At 42.6% G+C, this 13,293-nt stretch overlaps 1 protein-coding gene across 4 annotated transcripts in view; it reads right to left on the reverse strand.

Annotated features, from left to right (window-relative positions):
* The window catches only part of LOC120300202 (phosphodiesterase 4D interacting protein), a 247,225-nt gene extending 234,544 nt beyond the window's left edge, over window positions 1-12,681 (reverse strand). For all 4 annotated transcript variants that reach the window (XM_039325907.1, XM_039325906.1, XM_039325904.1 and 1 more), the window contains exon 1: window positions 12,371-12,681. In XM_039325907.1, coding sequence (XP_039181841.1) covers window positions 12,371-12,402 — 32 coding nt within the window. In that variant the 5' untranslated portion in view covers window positions 12,403-12,681. The remainder of the gene's footprint in view (window positions 1-12,370) is intronic.
* Window positions 12,682-13,293: the final 612 nt, after the last annotated feature.

The following is a 13,293-nucleotide window of genomic DNA, read 5'->3' on the forward strand; positions in this document are numbered from 1 at the left end:
ATGTTTTGAATAGTTTTAAAAGATTAGCTGTGGATTTATTAGACGGAATACTTAAAGATTAAATATTGGTTTGAATATGTTTAAAAAGAATAGAAAATTTTTTGGACATAAATGTATTTTAGCTTAAGAAGGGCATGTTTTTCAAGTAGTATATTCTTTCTTTTTTCTTCTCTTTTCTTTGTTTTTGTTTTAAGATATGAGAAATGTAAAAGTTATTGGAATGGCTTGTATAAGGAAAAAGACTTAAATACTTAAGTGTAATTAACTCTTAAGAAAATCTTAACAGGGAGAAATGTCTTTTGAACATTGCGGGGAAAACAAATTTAAATGAGAACTTTAAAAACAGAATCTATGACAAGGAATATATATATATATTCAATAATGATGGTGAAAATGCGACTCCCGGGCATAATTATAAATAGAATGAATAAAGCGCGTTCACCAGGAGAGTTTAAAGTTAAAATACTTTAATTAAAGTATTTTACTCTATTAAAAGGTTGCCAAGCTTTCGTTGGGAAAACTCCCCAACATCTTCAGGGCTGAGAGATCGTTTCTAATAAGGTGGTTTAAACGGGCCCTTGCATCCAGCGCAACAAGTGCTGTGGAAATGGGACTCAAATTACCACTCATTACATTGCAAGCGATCATACCAACACTTGTGGCGTTATGGACAGGAAGCTGCATCCCCCCACCGCCGGGAACGCCTGCATACGGACATAAATAACTATACCATCAACACCCCCTTGCCAGGTGCCCGGCGCCGGACCATGCAGCAAGAGAGTCTCCCACCCCAACATGTGGACGCTGGAATAGAGGCTACGGACTCCCCGCGCACGGAAAAAGAAAGGGAGGGGGCGCCCGATATGGATGATCTACGCACCGCCCAACAACTCCATGTGAGGCTCACACCCCCCCAGGAGGGAGGAAGCAATACCAGTGGAGCCGGAACACCTAAAAGACTTGTTAAAATCTCGGAGTGTGCAGTTGCTCATAACAACGAGGAGGAGCGTCCCACATGGAGAGGGGAGAAAAAGCATAGAATGACAACCCACTCGATCAGTAAGGGGAGGAGTAATGAGAGTGGTTTGAGTGCCAAACAACGGGAGGGAACGGATGTAAGGAGGACTGGGGTGGGGAATAAAGACATGATTGCTGAGGCATACCATACTCAGATAAGAGCTGTTGACATGACAGAGGAGGAGAGAGGTATACAATTGGGAAGGGATATTAACCCACAGTTAGTGGAACCCTATCCCCATCACAAGACACAAGAAAACATCAGATTGAATCCTCCCCCCGATACGGCAGGCGTTGGTATTATCGGAAGAGGAGGGGATGCAAGGTTACTAATGCCTCCAAAGACCAATAGTGGAGGGATAGGGAAGGGCATCCGAAGAAAAGAACATAACGTTATAGACACATCTTGGTTATCAGCTGGCCAATCAGGGCCAGTAACACGGTCTAGGAGCCGTGCGCAAACGTTACTTGAACCTACTTAAACCACCTTTATTGTAATGGCCTCTTAGCCCTGACGATGTTGGGGAGTTCCACCAGCGAAAGCTTGGCAACTTTTTAGTATAAGTATATTTTTAGTAAAGTATTCTTATTTTAACCCTCCCGGTGATCGTATTTTATTCTTTTAATCATAATTATGCCTGGGAGTCGCATTATATATATATATATATATATATATATATATATATATATATATATATATATATATATATTGGAAAATTTGCATAAAAATACGACTCCTGGGCATGTCTATGGTACAAATAAAATACGAACACCAGGAGAGTATAAATATAAAAATATACTTTACTAAAAGCTTTCATTTGGAAACTCCAAACATCATCAGGGCTAAGGAGCCAGTAAACAATGATGACTTAAATGGGTTTTGCCGGCATCTGCATCTACTTTATGAGAGTACTCAACTCGATCTGCTCCGACATCCAGTTTACAGTGGAGGAAGAAAAACAAGGTCACCTAGCCTTCCTGGACGTGTCAATATACTGCCAGTTGGATGGGACGTTACTTACAGGGGTGTTTCGTAAACCCACCCACACGGACAGAATACTCCACTATAGGAGCAACCACCCCGTATCTCATAAAGCTAGCTGCATTAAAGCATTGTTTAAGCGCGTGGACTCCCACTGCAGCACTGAGGAGTTTAAGAAGAAAGAAAGGCAATACCTTTTCCGGATTTGCCAACGTAATGGGTATCCTTTGAGGTTTATCAGACAGTACGGTCTTACACCCCAGTCCCGGAACAACCAAAAGAGAGAGGAACCATCATTACAAAGAATGCGTGTTTCTTTGCCATACATTAATAACGTCTCGGAGGCAACAGCCAGACTGCTGGCCCCCCATGGAATAAAAGTGGCCCACAGACCCAATCAGACATTACAGTCCAAAGTCGTTCGCCCCAAGGACCCACTTCCTGCCATGGATAGATCAGCAGTAATCTATAAAATCAATTGCAAGAACTGCGATGGCAACTATGTGGGTGAAACAGCTAAGTGTTTAAGATCTCGCTTGCATGAACATCAGTTAGCTATAAGAAGGGGCGAGCAGCATTCTCAATTGTGGATGCATATGGCACAACATGGCCACCAGTTTGACTTTGTGAATGTTTGCATTATGTCTGAGGATGCCACTAAGGGAGGCCGGCTATTGAAAGAGGCGTGGTATTCCAACAAAGATGCGGTTAATCGTCACATTGACTTACATCCAGCTCAACAAGCATTGAGGAAATGGGATTTTAAACACCATGCCAATTATTATAAGCGGCCTGAACAATGCTTGCACAGCTGTAAACGTGACGGGATACCTGGCCTCCATCCTGAACAGATAGATGGAACTTTGTCTAACCCTCTACACTCCAGGGACACCCCCGTCTCGCCCGATCAACACCAATACCACTCTAATGAACGTCTGAGGAGGCTACCACTGTCAAACACACGTAATCATCCACCGATGGAAGACCTCCCCCTTCCCCAATATCATCATGATAGACCCCCACCCCCAGAACTTAACAACAACTGTGGAGAGTGTGGAAGATCCAGCATGAGGAGCCTGCAGCCTGATGCTGTGGGTAGGGGGGAGAAGAAGAACGAAAGCATGGCTCGATTGCCTAGGCATACGGTGAAAGGGAGAGACACGGAATTCTGCCTGGATTCCCTGCAGACAAGGAATACCCCCACCAACAATACAGCCCCCTCCCGGGACGAACACTTTGAAGTCCCCCCAAAGACGAGCACAGAAGAGGGGAGTGAGAACGCGGGGAATCAGAATGCAGAGATCTGGAGACCTGGTGTCCGCCTGAATACCGTTCCTATCAGCAATGGGGAAGAGCGTGCGATAGGGAGGGGGGATGAATTGAGAGACGGGGTAAGCACCCGATCACGCAGCAAACAAATGGAACGGTGGAGAACTGTTGACACGAAGATTGCCAGGACGGAGGAGGGGGGTATAGACCCCCAAATATGTAACACCCGTATGAAAGTTACTCATGACAGTGGAAGAGTGAGAAGAAAGGGTGTGGAGCAGGGATTGAGAAAAACGTGTGTGTGGGGGAGCGTCTGTGAGCCCAGGGAAGCTTGTAACACTGATAGAGGAGAAACAGATGCCCCCAGGGTGGAGAATGAAAAGAAAAAGGGGAGGAGGGTCAGTGCTATGGAAGGAAATAAGGATAAAGGGGTGGTGGAGGAGATGAATACCAGTAATGAGATAGTGGAAGGAATGATCCGGAAGAACCATAGAAGGAAACGTAAGGAGAGTAATAAAGAAACATCTGGAACACTAATTAACCGGCCGGGACCGGTGACGCGGTCCATGAGCCGGGTGCAGATGCCGGCAAAACCCATTTAAGTCATCATTGTTTACTGGCTCCTTAGCCCTGATGATGTTTGGAGTTTCCAAACGAAAGCTTGGCAGCTTTTAGTAAAGTATATTTTTATATTTATACTCTCCTGGTGTTCGTATTTTATTTGTACCATATATATATATATATATATATATATATATATATATATATATATATATATATATATATATATATATATATAAAGAGGCAATACTAAGGAGGATCAAAATACCTAGGGAAAGAACTTTAGTCCATTCTTCCTTATTTTCTTTTTTTAAAAAAACTACCCCACTGTTAAGTCCTTCAAACAGTGGTGAATGATGAAAACACATCTTGCATTAAACAGCTCTTTATTTCATTTTCAGCCAAAACACCAACAACGAGCAAAGGCACGCAGGCCTCTTTTTATATGACCAGATCCCCGGACACAATGGCAACAAACAGAGCGCTTTTGCACCTTGCACATGCACGCAAAGCTGGTGCCACTCAGTCTGGTCCCGGGCAGCTTCTGGAATGCCCGGGACCATTGTAACGTCCCGAGCCTGCTTGTGCAGGCTCAGGACACAACACCCCTCCCCCCTAGATTGAAACAATCCTGACACCCTCAGCATCCTTCCTTGGGAAGAGTATTATACATTCTAACAATCAAATGCACGGGAAGTGGAATACCTGAGGTTGCCTTCAGGCAAAACCCCCTCCACATTGTTTTGGTGAATGTATGTACCCGGAATCATAAAATAAAACATTTTTATTCAGTGACCTTAGGAGTATTACCCCTTGAACTGGACAGCAACTTCACAAATCCTTAAGATATTTGGGTGGGCACTTGGCCCGTTGTGACCTCCTCGGACCGGGAGAGTTTGCTTGGCCCCCCTGCTCACCCACCAGGCTAGGTGGGTGAAGACGTTGCTGCCCAAATTCCCCAGGTGACTCTGGTGCTGTTGTCTGGCCTACCTGCTCACCTACCAGGCTCGGCAGGCCAGGACTTTGCTGCCCCAAATACCCGGTTGACCTGCCCATCTGCTGGCTGGCTGGACCCTTGGAGGGGTGGTATTCTCCAGTTCCACAATGGACCTTTCTTGGGAGCACTGTCCCTCGAACCCAAGGCCAGCAGATGGAGAATCCAGGGTAGCTGCAGTGCCCCAGTACCCTGTGGACCCCAAGGCCATGCCTGAAGTGCCAGAATCAGGAGTTGCCTCTCTGTTTACCCCTTTCCAGAGGACTTCCTTCTGGAAGCAATTGCAGAATTGGGCTAGTTCCCTTGCTGTGTTTCCAGTTCTCTTGTAGGTTGTGAGTTGTGTGGATACCCCCGGTCAGTCTCCCTGTCTGAAGCACTATCTGTTGTGTGTGAATAATGTGGATACCCCTGGTGTGACTCCCTGTCTGGAGTAATTGTGGATGTGTGAGATGACCCCCTGCCCAATGAATTCCTGTTCCGAGCACTTGCGGAACCTTGTCATGGGACACCCATGGCCTCATCAACTGCTAGGGAAGGCCTGAGATATTGATCCCCAGAATACACGTTATAATCCTCCCCCCCCCCAGCACAGAGCCAGGAGCGGAAGGGTGAGAATCCAGTCTCCAACGCAGCTGGTCTATGTGCCGCCGAAGAATGCGGCCGTCTTCCAAGTTCACTTCATAGGACAATGGTCCAGAGACCTTGCAGACCACAGCTGTTACCCAGAGATGACCAGGCCCATAGTTTCGAGTCCAGACCGGATCACCCACTTGAAGTCTCCTCGGTGCCCACGGTTGTGACACCTGTGACGCCACCCGGTCAGGGTGCAGCTTAGTGATGAGCCGGCGACTCCAGCAGAGTTCAGCAGGGCTCTTCCCTGTGGAAGTGCAAGGTGTGGTGCGATGTGCAAGAAGAGTCTGCTAATCTGTGATGCCAGTTACCATAAGTCAGTTTCTTGAGGGCATCCTTGGTGGTGTGCATCATTCTCTCTGCCATTCTGTTGGAGGAAGGGTGGAAGGGAGCCGAAGTTGCATGGCGGATCAGGTTGACCTGAAGAAAAGCCTGGAACTCAGAAGAGGTAAATTAAGGACCGTTATCTGAAACCAGAACATCTGGAAGGCCATGAGCTGCAAAAATGTCTCTCAACACCTGGATAGTCTTGGCAGTAGTAGTGGAGGATACAGGAACAACCTCTAGCCACTTGGAATGGCTATCAACAACAACCAGGAAGAATTGCCCCTGAAAGGGCCCAGCGTAATCTATATGTATCCTAGACCACGGGGTTTGAGTTTCCTCCCACCTATGAACTGGGGCCTGAGGCATTTCAGGCCAGGACTGTTGGCACACTTGGCACCTGTGCACCTGGGCCTCAATGGCTTTATCTAGCCCAGGCCACCACAGATGGCTGCACGCAAGCGCTTTCATCCTGACTATACCAGGATGTCCCTCATGTAGAGAGATTAAGATTCTAGACCTCAATGAGGCTGGGTTTACTACCCTGCTACCCCATAACAAGCATCCCTTGAACATGCTTCTTGTGCCAGAAGCTTTTAAACTCTGCATCAGGGCACTTGTCAGGCCATCCTGACAATACCCATGTCAGCACGCATGTAAGAGTGTGATCAGTGGCAGTTTCTGCAGCCACATCGTTAGCATTGAGGGGAGACTCAGGCAAATTTTGAATAGACAGAATATTAATGGCTGAAGCAGAATCAGGCTCCAATTTGTTCAATGGCAAACTTCTCAGGCCATCAGCATGACCCATTTCTTTTCCAGGTTTGTGAACCATTGTATAATCATATGCTGACAGGAAAATGGACCATCTCAGCATACGAGGAGAAAGGATACGTGGGGTCTGTTTGGTAGTGGTAAACAACCCCAGCAGAGGCTTATGGTCAGTGTAGACCGTGAAATGGTGGCCATATAAGAAATCATGAAACTTCTTAATGCCAGCCACTATAGCCAATGCTTCTCTGTCAATTTGAGCTTAATTACGCTCTGCAGAAGACAGAGTCCTAGAGTAATAGGCCACAGGAACCTGAGTACCGTCATCCTTCAGATGACTAAGTACAGCTCCAACCCCATAGGGAGATGCATCTCAGGCAATGCAAACAGGTAGTTGCTCATTGAAGTGTGCTAACACTGCATTAGAAGTGAGCAAGGCTTTAACCTAATTGAAACTTTTTTCGTGGACTTTGGTCCACTGCCAACAGGCTTGTTTGTCTAAGAGCCTGTTGTAAAGGCTCTGCTACTACAGCTTTATGTGGGAGAAATGCATGGTAAAAGTTTAATAGCCCCAAGAAGGCTTGCAGCTCACCCTTAGAATTAGGGCTTGGGGCCTGCTGGATAGCTTGCAACTTAGATTCAGCAGGGTGAATGCCTTGAGCATCTATCCTGAATCCTAAGAAGTCAGTAGAATTGACTCCTATCTTACACTTGTCCTTCTTTAACTTAAGGCCTGCTTTTCTAAAACGAAGCAAGACAGCCCTTAATCTCTCTGCCAAATTTTGAGATGACTCACCAGCAATGAGAACATCATCAAAATATGGGCAGACTCTTGGAATACCCCGAAGTGTGCTCTCCATGACACTTTGGAATATGCCAGGGGCTACATTCACCCCAATTTGCAATCCCTTTACTTTGAAAGCTCCTCTATGAATTACAATAGTTTGAACCTCAGCAGCTGCCTCATCAACAGGCAACTGTTGATAGGCCTATGCCAGGTCAAGCTTTGCAAAAATGCGCCCCCCCCCTTGAGGGAAGCCAGGATGTGGCTTACTACAGGTACTGGAGGGCTCCTGGTGGGCTGCAGATTCTTTACCGCCCTGCCTGCTGCTTCCTCAGCTGTAACCTCTCGCAGAGCATCTTGGAAAGAGACATCTTCTTTTGCAAAAATCTTCTGCTGTAAGTCTCTGTTCCTTAAACCGCATACAAAGCGATCACGCAGCCTTTCTTCCAAATCTTTAAATTCACACGGTCTGGCTGCTCATCTCAAGGACACAATAAAATCCTTAGCAGATTCACCTGCCCTCTGGTCCCTTTGTTCAAATGTGTGCCTCCAAGCAATGACGGACGACTTGGGCTGGAAATGTTCCTTCATTAGTTTCTTTAAGTCAGTATACATTACTGACTTCAGAGGTGCAGGGGCCACCAGATTCTCTGCAATTTCAAAAGCTTCCTGTCCACAGGCACACAACAGGGTTGGAGCCTTCAAGCCGTCTTCTCTAATCTGGTTTACCCTAAAGTAATTCTCCACCCTCGCCACATAGGATTCCCATCTCTCTGGGTGTGAGACATCGAATTCAGATAAACGGCCAATCTTTGCTATCCTGTAGTTTACACTTCACCACTCGCTTCTCTTAGGGAAGGGGTCTTTCAGCCGAGCTCACCCTCCAGCAATGCTATACTGGCAGGCTGGGACGCTGATTTTAACGCCGTCTTCCCTTCTTCAGGACTTCTTTAGGTAAGTTTTTAAAGTTTCTTCCTGTTCAGCTTGTAAAGGATCCCATTCTCGTCGCCAGAGTTAAGTCCTTCAAATAATGGCGAATGATGAAGACACATCTTGCATTAAACAGCTCTTTATTTCGTTTTCAGCCAAAACACCAACAACGAGCAAAGGCACACAGGTCTCTTTTTATATGACCAGATCCCTGGACACAATGGCAACAAACAGAGCGCTTTCGCACCTTGCGCATATGCGCAAAGCTGGCGCCACTCAGTCTGGCCCCGGGCAGCTTCTGGAATGCCCGGGACCATTGCAACGTCCCGAGCCTGCTTGTGCAGGCTCAGGACACAACACCCACCATGTCATTTAAGCTTGGAGAAATACCCTTCACTGGCACTAAGTGAACATTTTAAGAGCACCTTTAAGTGAAGGAGGTAGATTTATGTGGATGGGAAGTAAACTTTGTATCTGGTGATACTCCTGGCATAAATGCTTAAAACAATGCTTTTATATTTATATATAATAGTAAAGGCAAGAAAACTAAATTTATTATTTTGTTATGGAACTGTAATACGCTGTAAAGAATTTTGCAATAACTGCATCTCAAAGTTAAGAATGTAAAAATAAATAAATAAATAAATAAATAAATATACATCATTCTCCTGGCAGTTTTGTTTTGTAATTTATAGTAGTAGATCTCCAACAGTTTTTGATTCCTGATATTTTAAGATTAGGATAACTGATCTAGAGGCAATGCATTATCTCTAAGTTTCAGTGTTCCTCATTTGTTAAAATAAGAAGTATTAATTGGATATTTTAGACTTTTTCAACTTTGTTTTAATGCTTGTATTTCATGGCATATAAATTGCAAATAAGCCAATCTTTTTTGCTGAGAACACACCTCTGTGTTGAGTTTACGGTTCACTATTATATCATGGTTGAAAATAGGTATCTGTATTGTGCAAATAGAGTCCGACAGTTATATTAAAACACATTAGTCTTTCATATATATATATATATATATATATATATATATATATATATATATATATATATATATATATATATATATTAGAAATAATGCTAAAATAAAAGAATGACTCCTGGGTGTGTGCATATTGAGAAATAAAATGTGAGCACCAGGAAGAAGTAAAACATTAAAAGTTTTATAAAACGCTAAAAGTTTAAATATAAAACATTTAAAAGTTTTTTTAAAAAGCAGACCTAGATTTCGTTGGCTCCTGCCAACATCATCAGGGTACAAAAGAATCAATGGGAGAGACATTTATAATCAGGCCAGCACCTGCGCCCGGCTCCTGGATCGTGTAACAGGTCCTAACCGGCCAATCGTTGTATCTGTATCAATCATTAGACAATCATCCAATTTGTCTTCATTCCCCCCATCCACATGCGCACTAGCTTTCATTTTCCCACCTCTCTGCCTCTGTAATTCAAGAAGGCATTTGATCTTTCCCCAATCCAGTATGTAACCATCATCATTAAGCTGCTTCCCCCGCTCTTTCACTCCCTTGGAACCTTCTGCACAGCTGGATCTCCTCTCTCCTACACCCTTTCGGCATCCATCACCGTCATCATCCTTGGGTCCAGAGATTGATGTTTGCAACAGAACCTTGGAACAGAGAGCAAGAACATGACGGTGATGGATACAATGATTGGCCAGTTAGGACCTGTTACACGATCCAGGAGCCGGGCGCAGGTGCTGGCCTGATTATAAATGTCTCTCCCATTGATTCTTTTGTACCCTGATGATGTTGGCAGGAGCCAACGAAAACTAGGTCTGCTTTTTTAAAAAAAAACTTTTAAATGTTTTATATTTAAACTTTTAGCGTTTTATAAAACTTTTAATGTTTTACTTCTTCCTGGTGCTCACATTATATATATATATATATGCTAGAGAGTCTTTTTCTTCTGAGCCTTTATTTGTATTTAGCTCCAGTTGGCAGGGTCAGTATTCTAGTACAGAGGTCCCCAACCTTTTAGGCACCAGGGACTGGTTACATGGAGAAAGGTTTTCCGTGGACCAGAAGATGCGTGGTTTTGTCTGCTGCCTGCATCCCACAGATGGGGCTTTGCTTGTTTATGCGGACCGGTTGCTGGCTTGCTGCAGTCCAGTATTGGCCACGGACCGGGGGTGGGGACCCCTGTTCTAGTAAACAATCAGACTTGTTTACTAGATCATACATGCTTGAAGTCCATTTGTCCATCATTTCACCATTGAATGAATAGAGACTGTGTTCCCAAACAAATCTGATCTCTTGTAACAGCTGCAGATTGTCAAGAAAATTTACAGTGACAGGCAAGCTGTCTTTCAAGAAAGCTTTTCTACCATTTGTGGCCTTTATGTGGAAACTCCCAGATAATCATCTAAGGAACATCAGGATTTCTCACAATACAGCTTAAAAGTTATTATTTCAGCATTTGAAATACTGAGGTGGTCTTTCCAGTATTTTAAGCAGTAGAGTGTTTTAGATGCATTCTTTTCTAATTAATTTGTTGAGAAAGAGTAAAAAACAAAAATGCTATAAAATCTATTAATGCAGAAATATTGGTTAGCCCAAGCCTGTCAGGTAATACATCTGAAGTACCTGGCAATTTCTTTTGGTGGGCTCTCTGGTGTATTCTTCAGCTGTACATTTAAGCCTTACTTTCCATCAGCAAACCTCTAATTAAAAAGTCATCTTTAAAAATGTTTTATTTACCAAAATATGATATTGTATTCTATATTTTACTGTTGACACACTGTTAAATGATATCACTTTCCAGGTTCAAAATTAACATAAATTATTAATGTAGTTTGATTTAATTACCAGATAGGCCAGATTATACTGATGATTTTCATGCTATAGGTAAAAGTAGTTATAGGCATATTTAATAATGAGAGGACTACATGCCATTACATTTATTTATTAAAATTATGTCCCACCTTTATTTTTTACAACTAAAATTTTACATAGATCCAGGCACTGCAACATTTCATCTTGGGTTTATCCTCAGTTCCCTGAACATATACATATAAATTCATATAGGTACTTGATATATCACACTATTCTTACAGGATTTTTGGAGACTATACATCAATAATTTTTCTTAAGAAATTATGCATAAAAGCTGATAACAGCAGAGGTAGTTGGATCAGAATCCTGTCTCCCTCTTTAGTGAAATAGCTGTTGGTCCTGACTGAAAGCCAACTTTACCAGGAGCAAAACAGTGACAAAACAAATCATTTAAGCATGTTGAAACATTATTAGTTTCCTACAATGACTTTTTTCAACATAGTATAAAAATAAAAATAAACTCTGCCTAAAGATTCAAAAAAGTTCAACTGTGGAATCACCACCCCATCCTCCAGTCCCTATAGGACCTGGGTATACTCATTTCGAATGATTTATGTTATAAAATTCATTGTAACAGCATTGCTAAAAAAGCACTAAAAGTTTGAATTTAATTCTACAAAGTTTTTTTGTGTGTGGAAATACTGTATTGCTCACTAGAGCTTATAAAACATACATTAGGCCAATCCTAGAATATTGTTCACATATCAGACATTAATACAATCAAGCGAGTGCAGAAGTACTTTTCAAGAAAAGTTCTTGCACACCTGTCCAAAATAGAATAGCTTAATGCTACTAGCCTTGAAATTCTTGGTTTGGATAGTTTAGAACTGCGATATTTGCGGTCAGATTTAGGTATTGCATACAAAATTGTACATTGTAACAACTTACCTGTGAATGATTTTTTTAGTTTTAATCATAATGTAATGCATGCAAACAATTACTTTAAATTTAATGTAAATCACTTTAAACTCGATTGCAAAAAATTGATTTTTGAAAAAGAGTTGTCAAAGTCTGGAATATCTTACCCGATTCAGTTGTCTCAGCTACTAACTTTCACAGTTTTAATTCCAATTTAACTTCTGTGGGCCTCACCCCATATTTAAGAGGTCCCTAAGGGGGTGTGATACGTGCAGTAGCATGGCTATCATCCCTGTCGCGTTTTAGTTCTTTCATTTTGTTTGAATTTGTAATTTTTGTTTGATGAATAAACAAACAAACAAACAAACAAACAAAAACTACCAACTCACCTTTCTGTAGATGTCCTCTCTATTGTCTTCATACTTTTGCTGTATGTGCTCCTCCAAGAAGTAGATGCGCAACTTAAGGCTGAAGTTCTCCTTCTTCAGGTCATTGAGATGCTGAGACAGTGTACGATATCCATTAGACATGTTTGGGAATCCATGGGGTGAAAGTCTTCTCTCATCCCTTTCACACCAATAACATTGTAAAGCAAAAAAAGGCCATAGAAATGGCTATACTTGCGTATGGGAGGTTTACCATAGAAGTGAACTCAATGTTTGAATATCAGCTGCACTGTGAAACTAAAAGCCCTGCTCAGTGCACAATAAGCCTAAGAATCACTTGCTTTTTTTATCTCAGGGAAGTATTTAAGAAATTCCTGGCAGAGACTCTCATGGACAGACACATGTACAAGTGGTGTAATTTGAGATAAGAATTGCTCTGTAACTCTGCTGATACTTCACAGCCATCCCACACCAACTGGAGGAGATTAATAAGTCTGGGAGAAATAGCAAACTTGGCAACTAATCTTTCTCTTCAGGACTATAGGCAGATAGTGATTGCAGCAGGTGTTAGGAAGGTAAGACAAAGTACAGCACCATGACAAGTCAAGTAGACTAGGAAGAAGCTCCCTAAGTTCCATTTCTGTGGACTAACAAGCATAAAATTCCAGAAAAGACTCAAGTGAATCTTCAAATAAGCCTGTGATTTGGATTGGCAAGCCTGCAAGTGGTGGCTGGTGGTTTAACAAATAATAGCAGCAAAACCCAGAATATGATGGGGCTCTGAGGCTCCATTCTCTCTTTTGAATTGTCTGCTTGCATTGCTAGTAAGGAGACAGCATTTTTTCAAAATCAAAGTAATGGACAATCCTACTAATTCAAAACAGAAGTAAAAAAAAAAGAATGGAGGCACTATTTTGAGGGAAATA

The sequence above is a fragment of the Crotalus tigris genome, unplaced genomic scaffold, assembly GCF_016545835.1.
Source record: "Crotalus tigris isolate CLP2741 ecotype Arizona unplaced genomic scaffold, ASM1654583v1 scf7180000024339.11422700, whole genome shotgun sequence".
Taxonomy (NCBI): domain Eukaryota; kingdom Metazoa; phylum Chordata; class Lepidosauria; order Squamata; family Viperidae; genus Crotalus; species Crotalus tigris.